Source organism: Lycium barbarum, chromosome 10 (assembly GCF_019175385.1).
Source record: "Lycium barbarum isolate Lr01 chromosome 10, ASM1917538v2, whole genome shotgun sequence".
Taxonomy (NCBI): Eukaryota; Viridiplantae; Streptophyta; class Magnoliopsida; order Solanales; family Solanaceae; genus Lycium; species Lycium barbarum.
Window position 1 is genome coordinate 1,432,578 of NC_083346.1, and position 14,784 is coordinate 1,447,361.

At 34.0% G+C, this 14,784-nt stretch overlaps 2 protein-coding genes and 1 non-coding gene across 3 annotated transcripts; all 3 read right to left on the bottom strand.

Moving 5' to 3' along the window:
• Window positions 1–1,185: 1,185 nt before the first annotated feature.
• Window positions 1,186–1,277, bottom strand: LOC132616399 (small nucleolar RNA snoR109). Its single transcript, XR_009573180.1, has one exon. It is a non-coding gene; the product is annotated as a small nucleolar RNA snoR109 (small nucleolar RNA).
• Window positions 1,278–1,315: 38 nt separating this feature from the next.
• On the bottom strand, window positions 1,316–3,277 carry LOC132613906 (large ribosomal subunit protein eL6-like). Its single transcript, XM_060328202.1, has 2 exons — window positions 2,682–3,277; window positions 1,316–1,623 (listed from the first exon to the last, which is right to left on the bottom strand). The coding sequence occupies exons 1-2, from the start codon at window positions 3,213–3,215 to the stop codon at window positions 1,468–1,470; spliced, it is 690 nt and encodes a 229-aa protein (XP_060184185.1). The 5' UTR covers window positions 3,216–3,277; the 3' UTR covers window positions 1,316–1,467.
• Window positions 3,278–6,179: 2,902 nt separating this feature from the next.
• LOC132614649 (phosphoribosylglycinamide formyltransferase, chloroplastic) lies at window positions 6,180–12,349 on the bottom strand. Its single transcript, XM_060329156.1, has 5 exons — window positions 11,874–12,349; window positions 10,260–10,371; window positions 8,985–9,161; window positions 7,159–7,285; window positions 6,180–6,675 (listed from the first exon to the last, which is right to left on the bottom strand). Exons 1-5 carry the CDS (start codon window positions 12,223–12,225, stop codon window positions 6,562–6,564), a joined length of 882 nt encoding a protein of 293 aa, XP_060185139.1. The 5' UTR covers window positions 12,226–12,349; the 3' UTR covers window positions 6,180–6,561.
• Between the last annotated feature and the right edge of the window lie 2,435 nt (window positions 12,350–14,784).

The window sequence follows — 14,784 nt, forward strand, 5'->3', positions numbered from 1 at the left end:
CGGATGATATATGCCATACAATTTGCTTTTCGGGAAGAGGATTAGTTTTGTTTATTCATATTATGGAATTATTGATCTTTCAGTGATCACGGTTACTTATTGAGCAGCATTGGTTTGAACTTTACTTCCACACATGGTAATCAAAAGCTAATTAAAATTAACATAACTGATTAACATGAACCTGTGACTTAACCAAGTGAAAAGAACCAAAGCTTAAAAAAAAAAAAAAACTTATTAATAAGACGACTTATAGGTTAGTGACTCACTGTTACGGTGCTTTAACTATCAGTTCCAAAACAAAATACTACGAAGGCTACACCCTTTTCTATTTTAATTACTTTTCTTCTATATTGTCTCTGAATATCTTCTTTTTTTTTTCAGTAGATTGTCTCTGAATATCTACTATATCAAACTGTCAAATTCCATTAACCTACAAACACAACTCTTCCATTCGGAGAATCAATAATAGTGATAGACTAGGTGATAAAGATCAAAAGGCATTAAGATTTTGATGCCAGTTATGATTGACACATAAATATGTGATATACAGCAACGGAGCCTAATACTGGATGTATCAGGAACCTAGAACTGCAGGTTCACAAGTAAATTCCTGATACTATGGGCATTGATTGATAGATGATATAGTATGCCCTCAAGTATTTCATCCACTATAGCTAACCAGGATAACAGTTTCAAGAAAAAACCTTTTCTAGAGACCACATTAGAGGTTTAAGAATACGAATGCACGATCCATGACTTCCTTTCAGAGTTTCTTGCAAATAAACCTATTGAATTCCATAATATCTAATAACAGCGTGTTTACAGAGGTATATAGGACAAGAAAAGAATCTAATGTCTACGTGATGGCGCATAACTCAAATATTTGCATTGTGAGCACCTATAGACGCAAACTGTTGGGAGCACAGAGCAGTGAGCCTGGCAAATGCATAGATGAATTGATTTTAGACAAGGGTCTATTAGAAAGGCTAAATCCTATGCCATTTCCATCTTCTCTTCAACAGACTAATATGCACACAGAATACAACATGTTCACAACTATCATGAAAACTGTAAGAGGCTAGGTAGGTAGATATATTGAGCACTCTGAAAACAATAGCCGTAGAAGATATTGATTCACAGATATGCTGAGTAAGAACTAGCAACTTGGATCACAGAAGTCGTGCAATATGTAAGTTCGGTAAGCAGAAATGCTGCCAAAGAACAACAACCGGCCAGTTAACTTCTCCGATAAAAATCTATCTGTATTGCTACACCTCCATTGAGCTCAAGCATTAACCTTTATAACACAATACTGTAATAAAAGAAGTGCAAAGTCTCACATTGCATATCCCAACTTCAGATGTTTATAACCAACAAAATCTTCAATACATCGACTAAAAGTAGGTCCAAAACAGAACATAAAACAAAATAGATCTAACAAAATCAATTTCATCAAGAGTAGTTTAATTAAAAGACAAGCTCATGGGGCTTCATGCCAGACTTGAGGGAGAATCTAGCAGACAAATAAGCCTTCAATTCAGGAACAGACTCAATGACCTTGATCAACGCTGCATCAACAGCCTTCTGGTCATCCTTCTTTTCCTGAGGAAGCACATTCTTCTCCTACAATACATCAAACAGAAAGATCAAAACAACAAGCAAAAAGGGGATGCACTTAGAATACCAAAGAGAGTTATTAATGTTCAAGCAAGTTCCAATAATACCATTGTAAGTGTCACATATGCACAGGCAGAGGATCTGCCGAAGAAGTGAAACTTGCTAATTTTCATTCTCAGATTTCTAAGTACATGAATGAGACATAATGTTCACTAACCATGTTTCTCCATTACCAAAGGGAATTATTAATGTTCAAGCAAGTTTCAATAATACATTATTGTAAATGTTCGGGAATCTGCAGTAGACGTGAAATTTTGCTAATTGAAAATCTCAACTTTCTCATCATATGAATGAGACATAACTTTTTACCTATGAATCCTCACTAACCATGTTTCTCCATTAAAATTCATCTAAGGCCCAAACATAAGAGATCAAAACATTCACCAAAACCAATAATCCACTTCTGATCCTACAACCACCAAAAAACTCTCTATCTTTAATCATATAATGAACAAAAGAAATATGAATCTCACTAAACATGTTTCTCCATTTTTATGCATCTATGGCCAACAGAAAATATCAAAACATTCACCAAAACCAAAAACTAAAAACAATAATCCACTGCCTAATCATAAAATAAACAAAAAGATATGTTCTTTAAGCATAGAATGAACAAAAGATCCAATCCATAAGCACACAATGAACAAAAAGCAAATGCCGACACCCTTAAGCACAAAATCAAGAACACATTCAATTACTAATTAGCAAATGAGCAAAAAAGTTACAAACTTCAATCCAGTAATAGCCAGTAATGTATATGTTTCCTATTTAAGACAAATATACCCACAATATACTTAATATACACATAGTAAACAAGGGTAAACGTTTTGTATATTTTGGCTAGTGACCCTAATCATACAATAAACAAAAAGAAAAATCTAATCTTTAAGCGTACAATAAACCAAAGATCCAATCCATAAGCAAAAAGATCCATTCTCTAAGCACAAAATATCAAACAGATTGAATAATTAACAATAAAATGAGCAAAAAGGATCCAAACAAACCTCTTTTTTGTCTTCAAAAAACTCTCCTTCACCCTTCTTTTGTTTCTTCTCAGCTTGCTTAGCAAAATACTTATCATCAATCTTGTCACAACTAACGCCACTTATATCAACCTTAGTTGAAGTACCAATAACATAAGCTTGATTAACCCTCCTTAATGGAACCCCATTAAGCTTAAAAGGACCAGTAACAAGTAACAAACCAGAACTCAACTGTTTCAAGAAGACAACTCTTTTACCCTTAAACCTACCAGCAAGAATAATCAAAACAGTACCAGGTGTAATACTTGCTCTCAATTTCGTTGGTTTTGGTTTGTGTTTGTTAACAAGGGGTTTTGCCACGTCATCAGCTGGGTAGAACTTGGGAGGTTTAACGACGGTTGAAGTAACGACGGGTTTTTTGTCGTGTTGAGGGAATTTTCCGCCGTTTTTCTTCTTGATTGCCCAAAGACCTTTTTTGTGGTACATTTTTGAACGGGAGAATTTCCCGACACCACGAATAAGGTCTGGGTTACGGAGAGATTTCTTGGCGGCCATTGCTGTGATGCTGAAGGGAGTGAAAGTGTGTGTGTGTGATTTTTGCTGATGAAAAATGAAACCCTAAACCTAATAGTTGACTTATATATGGAGAGAATTGAGGGTTGGGGCATGTGGGCCTATATGGAAGACTGAGAGCCCAATGTCTTATATGTGGGCTGGACCAGATTGATTAATTGGACCTATTGGCCCAGCTTCAATCTAGGGCAACTTACATAAATGAATACATTTTGACGGTTAAAAATTTGACATATATATGCTTTAGCTAATTACATTTCGTAGCTACAGTAGATTGTATTTAAAATTTGAATTGTATTCAAAATTCGGCTGAGTCAGATTTCACTGTATTCAAGTCAGATTTCGGTGTACTCAAGATAGATGTATTCAACAAAGTTGTATTCAAGTCAGATGTATTTAACTCAACTGTATTCATTTGTAGCTACTTTTACACTATATTTACTTTATTATATTTAATAATCTGTTGTATACAAAAAAAAATCCTTCAAAATATATCCCCAAACACTGAATTTTGCACTAAAAATTAACTAATACACTCAAATACTGAATACAAGAAATAAAATACACCCCAAAATGAAATAATACACTCAAATTTGAGATACAAGAAATAAAATACAGTTCAAATTCACTGATTCATTTGTATACAAAAATATCTACTTCGAATATACTCGAATACTGAATACAGGAAATAAAATACACCCCAAAAACTAAATTAAATACACTGTATTTTTTGGTCAAATCTGAAAAATACAGTATATTTTCCGGTCGCTGGAGATTAGAGAGATGGCGGTGGCTCAGATCTGCCCCTCAATCTTCCTCCATCAATCTTATATGAGAGTTTTTTTCCCATTAGATATTTCTTTATAGCTAAGGTTAGATTCGACGACGGCAACTATTAGACTCGCCGGAGAAGATGGAGAGGAAGAGAGAACCAAACGTTAGAGAGAGAAAGTAGACGTGAGAGAGAGAGAGAGAGAGAAAGAGAGAGAGAGGAGAGAGTATCTTACTTAAAGAGTTGGGATACACATATGTGTTCAGCTTATTTTACCTTAATAGCTAATAAGTGTCATTAACATACAACTATTAGCTATAGGAAGTAATTAATTCGAACTATAGCTACTAAACATAATTAGTAGTAGTAGTTTGCCACGTCATGTAGATTTCCCTTCAATCTACTTATTTGGAAAAGTATTTAAGTATTTTTAGGGATTAGTAGTTGTGTTTGCCTAATTAATTTAAAAAACTATTTTATCAATATTAAAGTACTCCCTCCGTCCCAAAAATATTATCTGCATTCGGATTATGAGGTTCGAACTTAATTAATGTTCGGTGTGAATTCAGACATACGATCTTTAATTTTTTGTGAAATAAAAAATACGTACTTATAAACTACATATAAAGTACTATAAGTCACAATAGTTAACAATTCAAAAGATTTTGAAAGTATTTGAAACAATTATGGTCAATGAAAATATCGTTTGACTGTCCAAATAGTAACTAAAACAATCTTTTTCGGACGGGGGGAGTAGTATTGTGCTTGGCTGATGTTCTAAAAGTGTTTTGGGAAAAAAACTATTTTTTTTATTGTCTGAAAAACAATTACTACTACTACTCAGATGCATTTAGCTAAACACCTTAACTTTCTACAATTACTCCATCTGTCTCATATTAATTGTACTGTTTCGCTTTTCGAGAATCAAGTTGACTAATATTCAGAGCTAAATTGAATTAGATCAATTTAATATTCTACAATTATGATTAGATATTTAAAAATTACACGAAAATTAATACAAGTTGCTACTTTTTTCACATTAATATGATGAAAAAATATTAGTCAAAGTTTATATAGTTTGACTTTTAAAAAAGAAAAGTGGACAAGTAATATAAAACAGAGGGAGTAGCATTTTTGAAAAAAAAAAAATCATTTTTCGCGTTTCGGAAGCTTGACCAAACATAGTAAGTTGGCCCTTTCATATTAATCCTTCAAAGTTCAAACGTTACAGGTATTGTTGTCATTTGAGGGCCTGACATGGTGGAGTAGTGACCTTTGCGTAAAATGGTACCACATTTGATCTGATAGTGAAAAATACGGAATAAAATGTGTTTATTTATGTCATATCAACAATAATGAGTATGTTTTTTTTTTACTATACTGGTTCAACTACTGCTTATGCTTTAAATATATAAACATCTGAAATTCACTCTCAATAGATGCTATTCTTTAAACATTGTGAAAAGGTTGATTGGTAGAATTAAGAGAATAAATTTATTTGATTCGATAATGAAATCAACAGCTTTCCCGAACAAAGATATAGGAAGAAGCCAATAGCCTACGGGCTTGCCGATGAACTCACCTGACCTATTAAAATGCCAGCATAGACTTGTGGCACATAGTCGGTTAGCTAAAGGTCAGTTTCAGTTCTAGCCAAAGATCTGCTGGTAACAATTTCTATCGCAATTCTCATTCAACATTTATTTAAAATATTCTCCCCTTGTCATGCCCCAACCAGTTGTTCTGCGGACTACTCTTACTCTTTGTATTATTTTCTATACTTCTTGCTTTTGACTACTTGTCTTTCCCTTGTCATTGCCATCCCCAAATACTACACAGAAAACCTCCAGGAACGATCACCTCCCCCTTTTCATACTTGAATGTTTTCCTTTTCAGATAATTTGCGAACAAATTAAAGCTATATTGCAATGTCGGGAGCAATTGCTGCACTACACCGAACAATTTAACCTTTAACAATTGAAAATCAAAGTGAACATATATATATATATATAGTCGGTTAAATAATAAATGTGTGTCTGAAAGACACCGATTTTGCATCCATTAGTTTGATTTTGATCAATAATATGAGAAATATAGAATTCCATCGACACGCTTCACTACATGATATCTTCATGAAGTCCAGGCTTACAACCCTGATTTAATATCCAGCAACGTCAAGCAACAACGAACTATTTCTTCCATAGATGAATACATAAAAAGTTAACCAACCATATTGGTACAAAATTCTATATAAAAAGTTAAAAGTTACCAACCATATTGGTACAAAATTCTATTTCTTCCATAGATGAATACATAAAAAGTTGCCAACCATATTGGTACAAAATTTATAGACTTACACTACTCGTCTACATCATGAATAACGCAGAATTTCTATAGTATATCGGTCAGTTGAAACACTAAGGACGTTGGTACGCTTTCCACGAGGCATATATTCCAAAACTATGTTAGTATCAGCACAGAGCTCAGTAACGATACCTCCATGATGCCTCCACCAGCAGAGTTCCTAACCTATCGCTACGTTTATTAAGCATTTTGCTATTTGTAGTGATTGGGATCTTCTTTCCTCCGGATGAGAGGAACACCATCTTCCCGCCACACGATTCTCTCTTGACATAACGCTGCTGCTACTTCCACGTACAATTTATGCTCCTGTTAAAGGAAGAGTTTTAGTACAAAGATTGCAGGGAATAAAAAAGACAATGGACAAGCAACAAGAGAGTTGGATTTGGGAGAACATAGGCACTTTGACGGGGATGTTAATGGAATTAGTGGATACCCTAAAAAGGAGGAGCGCTGATATTACATGCCTTCAGGAAACTAAACGGACAGGGCAAAAGGCTAGAGAGATGGGTAACACGAGTTATAAACCTAAGACCATACATGTTGATAAACAATAATGCTACTCATTTTCTGAATAGACACATAGATTAAAAAACGGCTATACTTGCATTAAAACAGCAAAAAACACATATGCAACGAAAATTATTGTCGTTCTTCCAAAAAGAACAACCCCCCCCCCCCCCCACCCCAACTCCCCCAACAACACAGGAGGTTTACTTTATAAGTGCACCATGAAATGTCAAAACTGTAATAAACACTCATAACAAGAAATGTGTAAAAGAAATTTATGACCTCCTGAAGAACCCTTGCAGCAAGTGTTTCTGCTGTGTCATTAGCCAGCACAGGCACAACCCCTTGAGCAAGAATACGTCCGGTGTCATAATGCTCATCAACATGATGGATAGTTGGACCAGAATACCTACAGATTAGCAAATAAGACAGAAAAAGTGAATAACTTATGTTTGGAGCTAAAATGAGGATCCAAAGCATCAAAGACGGGAAAAACTAAATCTGTCCCAAAAGCAGCTACTAAAATCAAGGTTCGGTGCTTAATGTTTTAGAAGGGTGGAAAGGATAAACTGAAAATATGCAGCAACTAGGTCACAGTTAATCACCAATTCTTGCTCAAATGATGATAAGAATTGTCTTTAACAGTTTATGACAATTCACTGGGAATTCCAAGATAATGGAGCAAGGACTCTCAACTCAAAATATGAGTCTAAATCTGCATAGTCAATATTAGCAAAAGAAATGGTTTGCTTGGAGAATGTGAATCCTCAACATTTCAGGAAAAAGATGCTACATTATCTGATAAGATCTTAAAAATGTTCCCACATCACCTTTTTTTTTTGGGGGGGGATTACCAAGATGTTCCCAAACCGCATTTCGCTGACATTTAACAGAAATGGAAATAAATACTTCAAATCCCAAAAGCATTAGGCTAAGTGATTGTCGATATCTAACTTATAGGTGGAAAAATCGTATTGAGTATTTTAACTCTTCAACCAAGCCCTCAATTTACAATTCACAAGCTAACCGGCTTCTGACATATATTTTTTTGAGTGTCTTCAATGATTGACTTGCATAGCATGGTACTCTGAAGTTGGAGCTAGAAACCAAGGGGATCCACAGTATGAGCATTGGTCTGGCTGCTTTCTGCTTGCACTATAGTCTATATAAAAATGTGTATCTGAATTTAAAATGGATCTGGGTGTGTCCTACCTGCCAACTCAATCCTAATTCTAAACCTGTGTCTGCTAATAACTTGATATCATCAATGGACATAATAAGTCCCACTATATACAGATGCGTTTTAAAATATGGTAAAATTGATGCATTACTCAGATCAGAAAAATAGCAATTGCAGCCCACTAACTTATAACATATACATGGATTAGTATCCACACATCATAACAAAGTCTCAATTTAAAGGAACTTCATATGATAATAACTGTCCAGTAATTAACAGGGAATGACTTAATAAAACTTTTTATGGTGCATATACGCAGGGAAGCTTCTTATTGGTCGTCAGTCTCCAGCCAGAGTTAAATAAGCTTACAGTTGGCCAATACCCCAAAAAATGCAACAGAAAAGAACAAAGTACTACTTTAAGCATTCCTTCAGGGAACCATAACAAATGCAGAATTCTTGGAAGCAATGACAAAGAAAATGACCATATTGACTTATAAATTATAATGTAACCCCAATTTGGCAAGAGAATAAAGAAATCATCACTACACGCTTAAGCTCATGAAATTGGAAATTTCCCTCAAACCCAACCTCTTTCTCAGCTTGTTTTTCACTACAAGCCCCATGACATCGTGTTTTTTTTTTTTTTTTTTTTTTTCACTTTTTGCTTTAAAAAACTCTGGTCTATTAGGTCAACCAGGCCTAGTGAAGAAACTCAAAGACGTGATACTTTAAAGACAAAGGACAGCAAATAGTGCCTGACATGGACTCTTTCGGTCCACATGACAGTGTTTCTTTACTTTCTACTTATTATGGAAAAGTATCTTTAGGTTTGAAGTTAATAACAAATGAAAACTTAAAGAGAAAGGAAGAACAAGATACTTGATTAACAAGAATAATTCCATTTTGATAGCAAACACAACACATACCTAGCTCCAGAAGCTATGACTGCTTTATGCACCTTTATGCCGTAGTAGCCTTTGCCTCCAAAAGCTGGAAGAAGTGACGGGTGAATATTAAATATTGATCTTGGAAATGCTTGGACCAACTCAGTAGGAATAAGCTTTAAGTACCCGGCTAAAAGAATGAAGTCGACGTTGTAGGCTCTGTAAAAAAATGTTAGTATAAGATAACTGGTAACTTACCAATCAAAAAAAAAAAAAAAAAAAAAAAAAAAAAAAAAAGAACAACTGGTAAAGAATATTTTTTTTGAAACTGATAACTGGTAAAGAATATGAAGATATAAGATTATTCATTTCCCACTTGAGATGATTTATCCATCCTCATTTGGATGACTAATAAGTATGGAAAGTATCCATACACAGATAAAAGAGAAGATAAGCAAGAAATTATAGACGTTTATCACGATTTACATGCTTTTGTTCACATTTAATTTCCCAGTTCTTCAGTAATAGTCTTTTTTCTCCAAGTAGAAGAAACCAAGGGCAAAATGAAAAGTAAGACCAAATTAAAGAAAGGTGAGCAAAAAGAGAAGTGCTTAACAGAATAACTCTCAAGTTTCAAATAGGCAGAATTAGTGTCGAAATTAGGTGAATTTTTTACAACAGTTTGCTGGTGAGCAGAAGTACAACAGCTAAAAAAGGCGACAAAACTAAATATGGTAATGCAACTGCGGAAGACAGGAATTTTTGACAGATGTGCAGCTTCAGAACATCAAAAGCATTACCAGATTGAGGACAAAGAACTTAAACAACATATCTTTTGTACTCATAATATATCAAAAGTCAACCCTCAGCAATAGGCAGCAGTACAAGTAAATTTGCTCCTATTCAGATACTCCCTCCGTCCCACCAATTTATGTGAAGGTAGTTGACTGGACACAGACTTGTGGTCTAAAACGAGCTAGCTATAGATATATTTGTGTGGCTAGAAATCATGAGGTAAAATGGGAAGTTTTAAATTAATTTGTTACTAAATATAGAAAGGTGTCATTCTTTTTGGGACTGACTAAAAAGGAAATAGCGTCACATAAATTGGGACGTAGGGAGTACCATTTTTCTTCCGCTAGTTATCCCAGAAGGAGGAGTAAAGACACGGAGAAGGGGAACCGATTGCATCAAGACACGGAGAAGGGGAACCGATTGCATCAAGGCATAATTTTAGGGAAGAGTATTCTTTTTGGAAAAACTACTTAACCACTCTAGTCAGGTCAATAGAAGAGACGTGGATAGAAACGACAAAACCTTAGAGAACCCACGAGATCCTCCTCTGATAAACCCTCGGATGAATTCTTTGCTTTAGGAAACAGAATAACAGGGATGCCTTGCTCCCTTGCATACTTAGCACCTCCACAATCTGCATTTCATACCAAAAAAAAAAGAATCTAAATGAAAAGATGAATGGCAACTAGGAGAAGACAATTGAATACGCATATCTTCTGGTATAAACTGGGCTAAATGTCAGATTTAGACAGTTCAAAAGCTTTAGTGTCATTCCTGCGTAATTCCTCAAAATATCAACTGTACCAAATGCAATAGGATAAATAAGCACTTGAAAACCATGAGTAAGAGGTATGGTTCCACCAAATAACATTGGAGCAATCCACATATAAGCTCTCATAAAGCTATTTGAATTACAAAGAAAAATCATAATAGCATAAGGAAACTTTTATCGAAACAGAAATCTCTGAAATTTCAAAACGCTTCCACCAAGAACCTATTAAGCTGATATTGTATCATCAAAACTTCTTATCATCAGTGAGGAAAGACAAAGTTCGTCGCCAACGTGATTTCAGTTTCAACGCAGCATACATATTCATGAAGTCACACTAGCTTCAACATGCAAACTATTAGTGAACCTAAGAATAATAAATTTCAGGAAGAAAGAATGCAGATGAAGCCTGAAGTAAAAACTACGAATAGAAATTTCATTCCTTGGAAAATTAATCAAGAAGATTGCAATACAAATAGACTACATATACATGTTTTCTCTAAAGCTCAAAGCTTTGCCAAAATCTCAAATAGGCGGGGACCTAAAAGCTAACAATAAATAATCTTGAAATTCAATAATAACAATAACAACAATTATGCCAGAGTCCCAAACAAGTTGGGGTCGGCTATATGAATCCTCATTGATCACGTTACTCCATTTAAACTCATTTCATGCCAACATTATGCAAATTTAAGTAAGAAGTATTAGAAGTTCTCTATATTTTCTAAACGTATAATCTCTCAAAGGCCAAACCACCCCAAGAAAAAGCATATGACCTACACTAAGGGGTCGTTTGGTAGGGCGTATTAGGTAGAATAATGCCGGTACTAAAATTTAGTACAATATTTGGTTGCAAATTTAAGTCTGGTCCAACTAATACCAGTATTACTTATACACCCTATTAAGTACTATTCTTATACAAAGTAAACCATGGCATTAATAACACAAGTACTGTTCCTATTCTAATACACCCTAAACAGTAATATTTAGAAATTATGCAATCCATGTTCTTTAATACAACAAATCAAATCGTCTAAAAAATGATGCTAGCATGTCTAATGCTCCCTATTCAGTATTATTCTTATAGTAGTATGGTTGGGGATTAATTATCTCGGGATTGTTATCCCACCCTCAACGTCGGATAAAAATAACACTACAATCCCGGGATTATTAATCCCTCGTACCAAACGAGCCCTAAAGTGCTAATATCTAAAACTAATTTGTATCACCTAATAATCTCTTAAAGCTCAGAGCTTTACCAAAATGTCAAATAAACAGGAACCCAAAAGACAACTAAAAAATAAATCTTGAAATAAACTGAAAAAATATTAACTTTCCAACAAAAAAGAAAAAAAAAAAAAACTTACCATGTTTATTAGTAACTAAAACAGCTACCTCTCCATGAACAATCCCTTCAAGTGTAGCATCATAAATTGACCTGAAATTTGAACCACCACCAGATACAAAAACTGCCAATTTCTTCTTTTTAAGTTCTTTATTCACTGTAATAACTTCTTTTTCCATTCTTTGCAAACAATTAGTACACTGTAAAATTTTAGGAGAAAAAGAAAAATGGGGTTTCAAGAAAGAGCCTTTAAGGGTAAGATTATTATTTAATGGTTTGTGTAAAACATGAAAGAATGGGTTTTTTGGGATTTGAATTGTTGAAGTAGTGGGTATGCTGAAGGAAAGTTTAAAAGATAAAATTTGAGCTTCCATTGAAATTTGCACTATTTTAGTTGGCGGCAGACGGCGGTGTACGGCGGCGGGAAGTGGTGGTGCGGCCAAGGTAGTAAAGGAGAGGGAAATATTCTGTATTTATTTGCAAAATATATACTCTTGAAAAGAAAAGTAAAAAGAAGAGGGGGTGCGCGGGGTTGGAGAGAAGCCCATCCGGCCATAATAATTATTCACTTTATTTCGATTTTTTTTTTTACTTTTTTTCTGAAATAAACATTTGGTCATGAAAATTTTAAAGATAACTTAAAGTTGTATTTTGAAATTTCAAAAACAAAAAAAACTTATTTTTTTTTAAAATCACTTTTTTCACAATCAATACAACTACATTTCAATAAAAAATATAATTTCAAAAATTTTAGTCAAACACAACTTCAATTTCAAATTTTCAAAAAAAATGATTTTTTTTTATTTCTATGGCCAAACGCCTACTAAAAATATTAAGCCCTAGTTAATTTATTGGGTAAGGGTCGAAAATATTCCTCTACTTTATTTTAATGGCTAAAGTTATCGTCCGTTACATTTTTAATCAATTATGCCCCTGCTGTTAACAAAATTAATAAATATATACTTTATTTAACTGAAATCTCAAGTTAACTCAAATAACTCGATTTCACAAAATATAACCAACATCCCTATTTTACTCGTCCTAACCCACCTCCATATATCTATTTAATTAGTGGGTCGAGCTCTTAATGACTAAAAGGTAAATTTGTTTGAGGCGAAATGGCCCGGAAGATCCCGTACTTGTTTGGATTTGTCATTTCAGTATTTGCACTTCACGAAGTCTCGTCCAGACACATCCACTCAATATTTTAAGGCCAAATCCATCGACAAACACCTGTGGTCGTCCACTTCTTTCACTTGAGCACCTAAAGTGGCCCTTGTTCCATTTAGACACTTCAGGGGATCATTCCTATTCCACTTAAACACTTTTTGCATCGTTATCGGAGCAAAACCAACACCAGTCATCTCCTACACGGATTAAGTGGCCAATTAAATTGTGCCAGCTCATTTAAATTGTGTCAACTCATTTTAATTGTAAATTTACTAATTTGTACATTCGTGGAGTTTTAACCATTAAAAATTGGGGCTTTTGGGCTTGTTGGATGTGCAATGAGGTGGCGCCCCTTTTGGTGTTGGTTTTGCTCCGATAACGGTGCAAAAAGTGTCTAAATGGAATAGGAATGATCCACCTGAAGTGTCTAAATGGAACAAGGATCACTTTAGGTGCTCAAGTGAAAAAGTGGACACCACAGATGTCTGTCGATGCGTTTGACCATATTTTAAACCTCTCTAACTATTGATCTTTGTGACATTGATGTACCTGTTTTGGACAAAACACTCAAGGAGCGTGAATTGATTCTAAAAATATTGAAAAAAAACAATGGACGGATCAAATCCCGTAAAATAAAAGGACAGAAATGACAGAACAAGTAGAGGGTCTCCCAAAACTATTATACCTTCATTTTAAATAGATATCCATGTATTCAACTGTTTAAAAGCAAAAGAGGTAACCACAACAACATCATACTAGTGTAATATGAGTGTGAGTATGGTAGGATATACACAAATTTTACCTCTATCTTTGTGGACTAGAGATATTGTTTCCGATAGACTCTCAGCTTAAAAGAGATAATCCTTGATCTCAATATAAGTATCTTATTTTTTTTTTTTTAATTTGTCCTGAACGAGCGTCTTTTTTTATATTTAATAAGTTGATAACATTTTTTTTTATATTTAGTAAGTTGCTAATTTAAATATCCTATATGACGAATTTATAACTACAAGATTCAAAGTACATTATACACATCTCAAATTTATGACAAGAAGACTCAAAAATCTCTTTTTACTTCTTCAACTTTGTGCGCAATACCGTAGTCAAACTAGAGCAATTAAAAAGGAGTGGGCATGGTATGGTAGATGCCGATTATCATATCGAAATCGAAATTTTTTATACCACGGTTTCGATATTATGGTATTTGGTACGGTATTTGGTATGCATTTTAAAAAGTTTGGTATTTGGTACGGTATTCGGTATTCATAAAGAAAATACCGAATACCATACCGAAGTATATAATTACATATACAATTCATATATCTTAATATTATGATACTAACAAATATATAAACTAGTATTATTAGAAAACTAATTATTTAAACGTTGGAACTTTGATTACTCTATCTTGATTTAAATATCTTTTTTGTGTAATTGATTTACGAAGGGGATTGCTTGTACTTTCTTTTGAATATTTTTACATATGTAAGGTGTTTAGTACAGAATAATTGAGATGTTTCTTAAGTAGCAGAATTCATAATTCTCCACGATATAAGCATATGTAAGTCGAAGTCGGACAAACTATAGTACCGCTTTACCGTATCATAAAATACCGAAACCGAACTTTAAAATACCAAACCATATCGAATTAATTTGATAAAATAATGATAAAGTATTTTTAGAAATCGAAAATTAAAATTACCATACCAAAATTTTAAATTTCGTACCATACGGTTTCACGCCCACCCCTAGTAGGGAGTAAA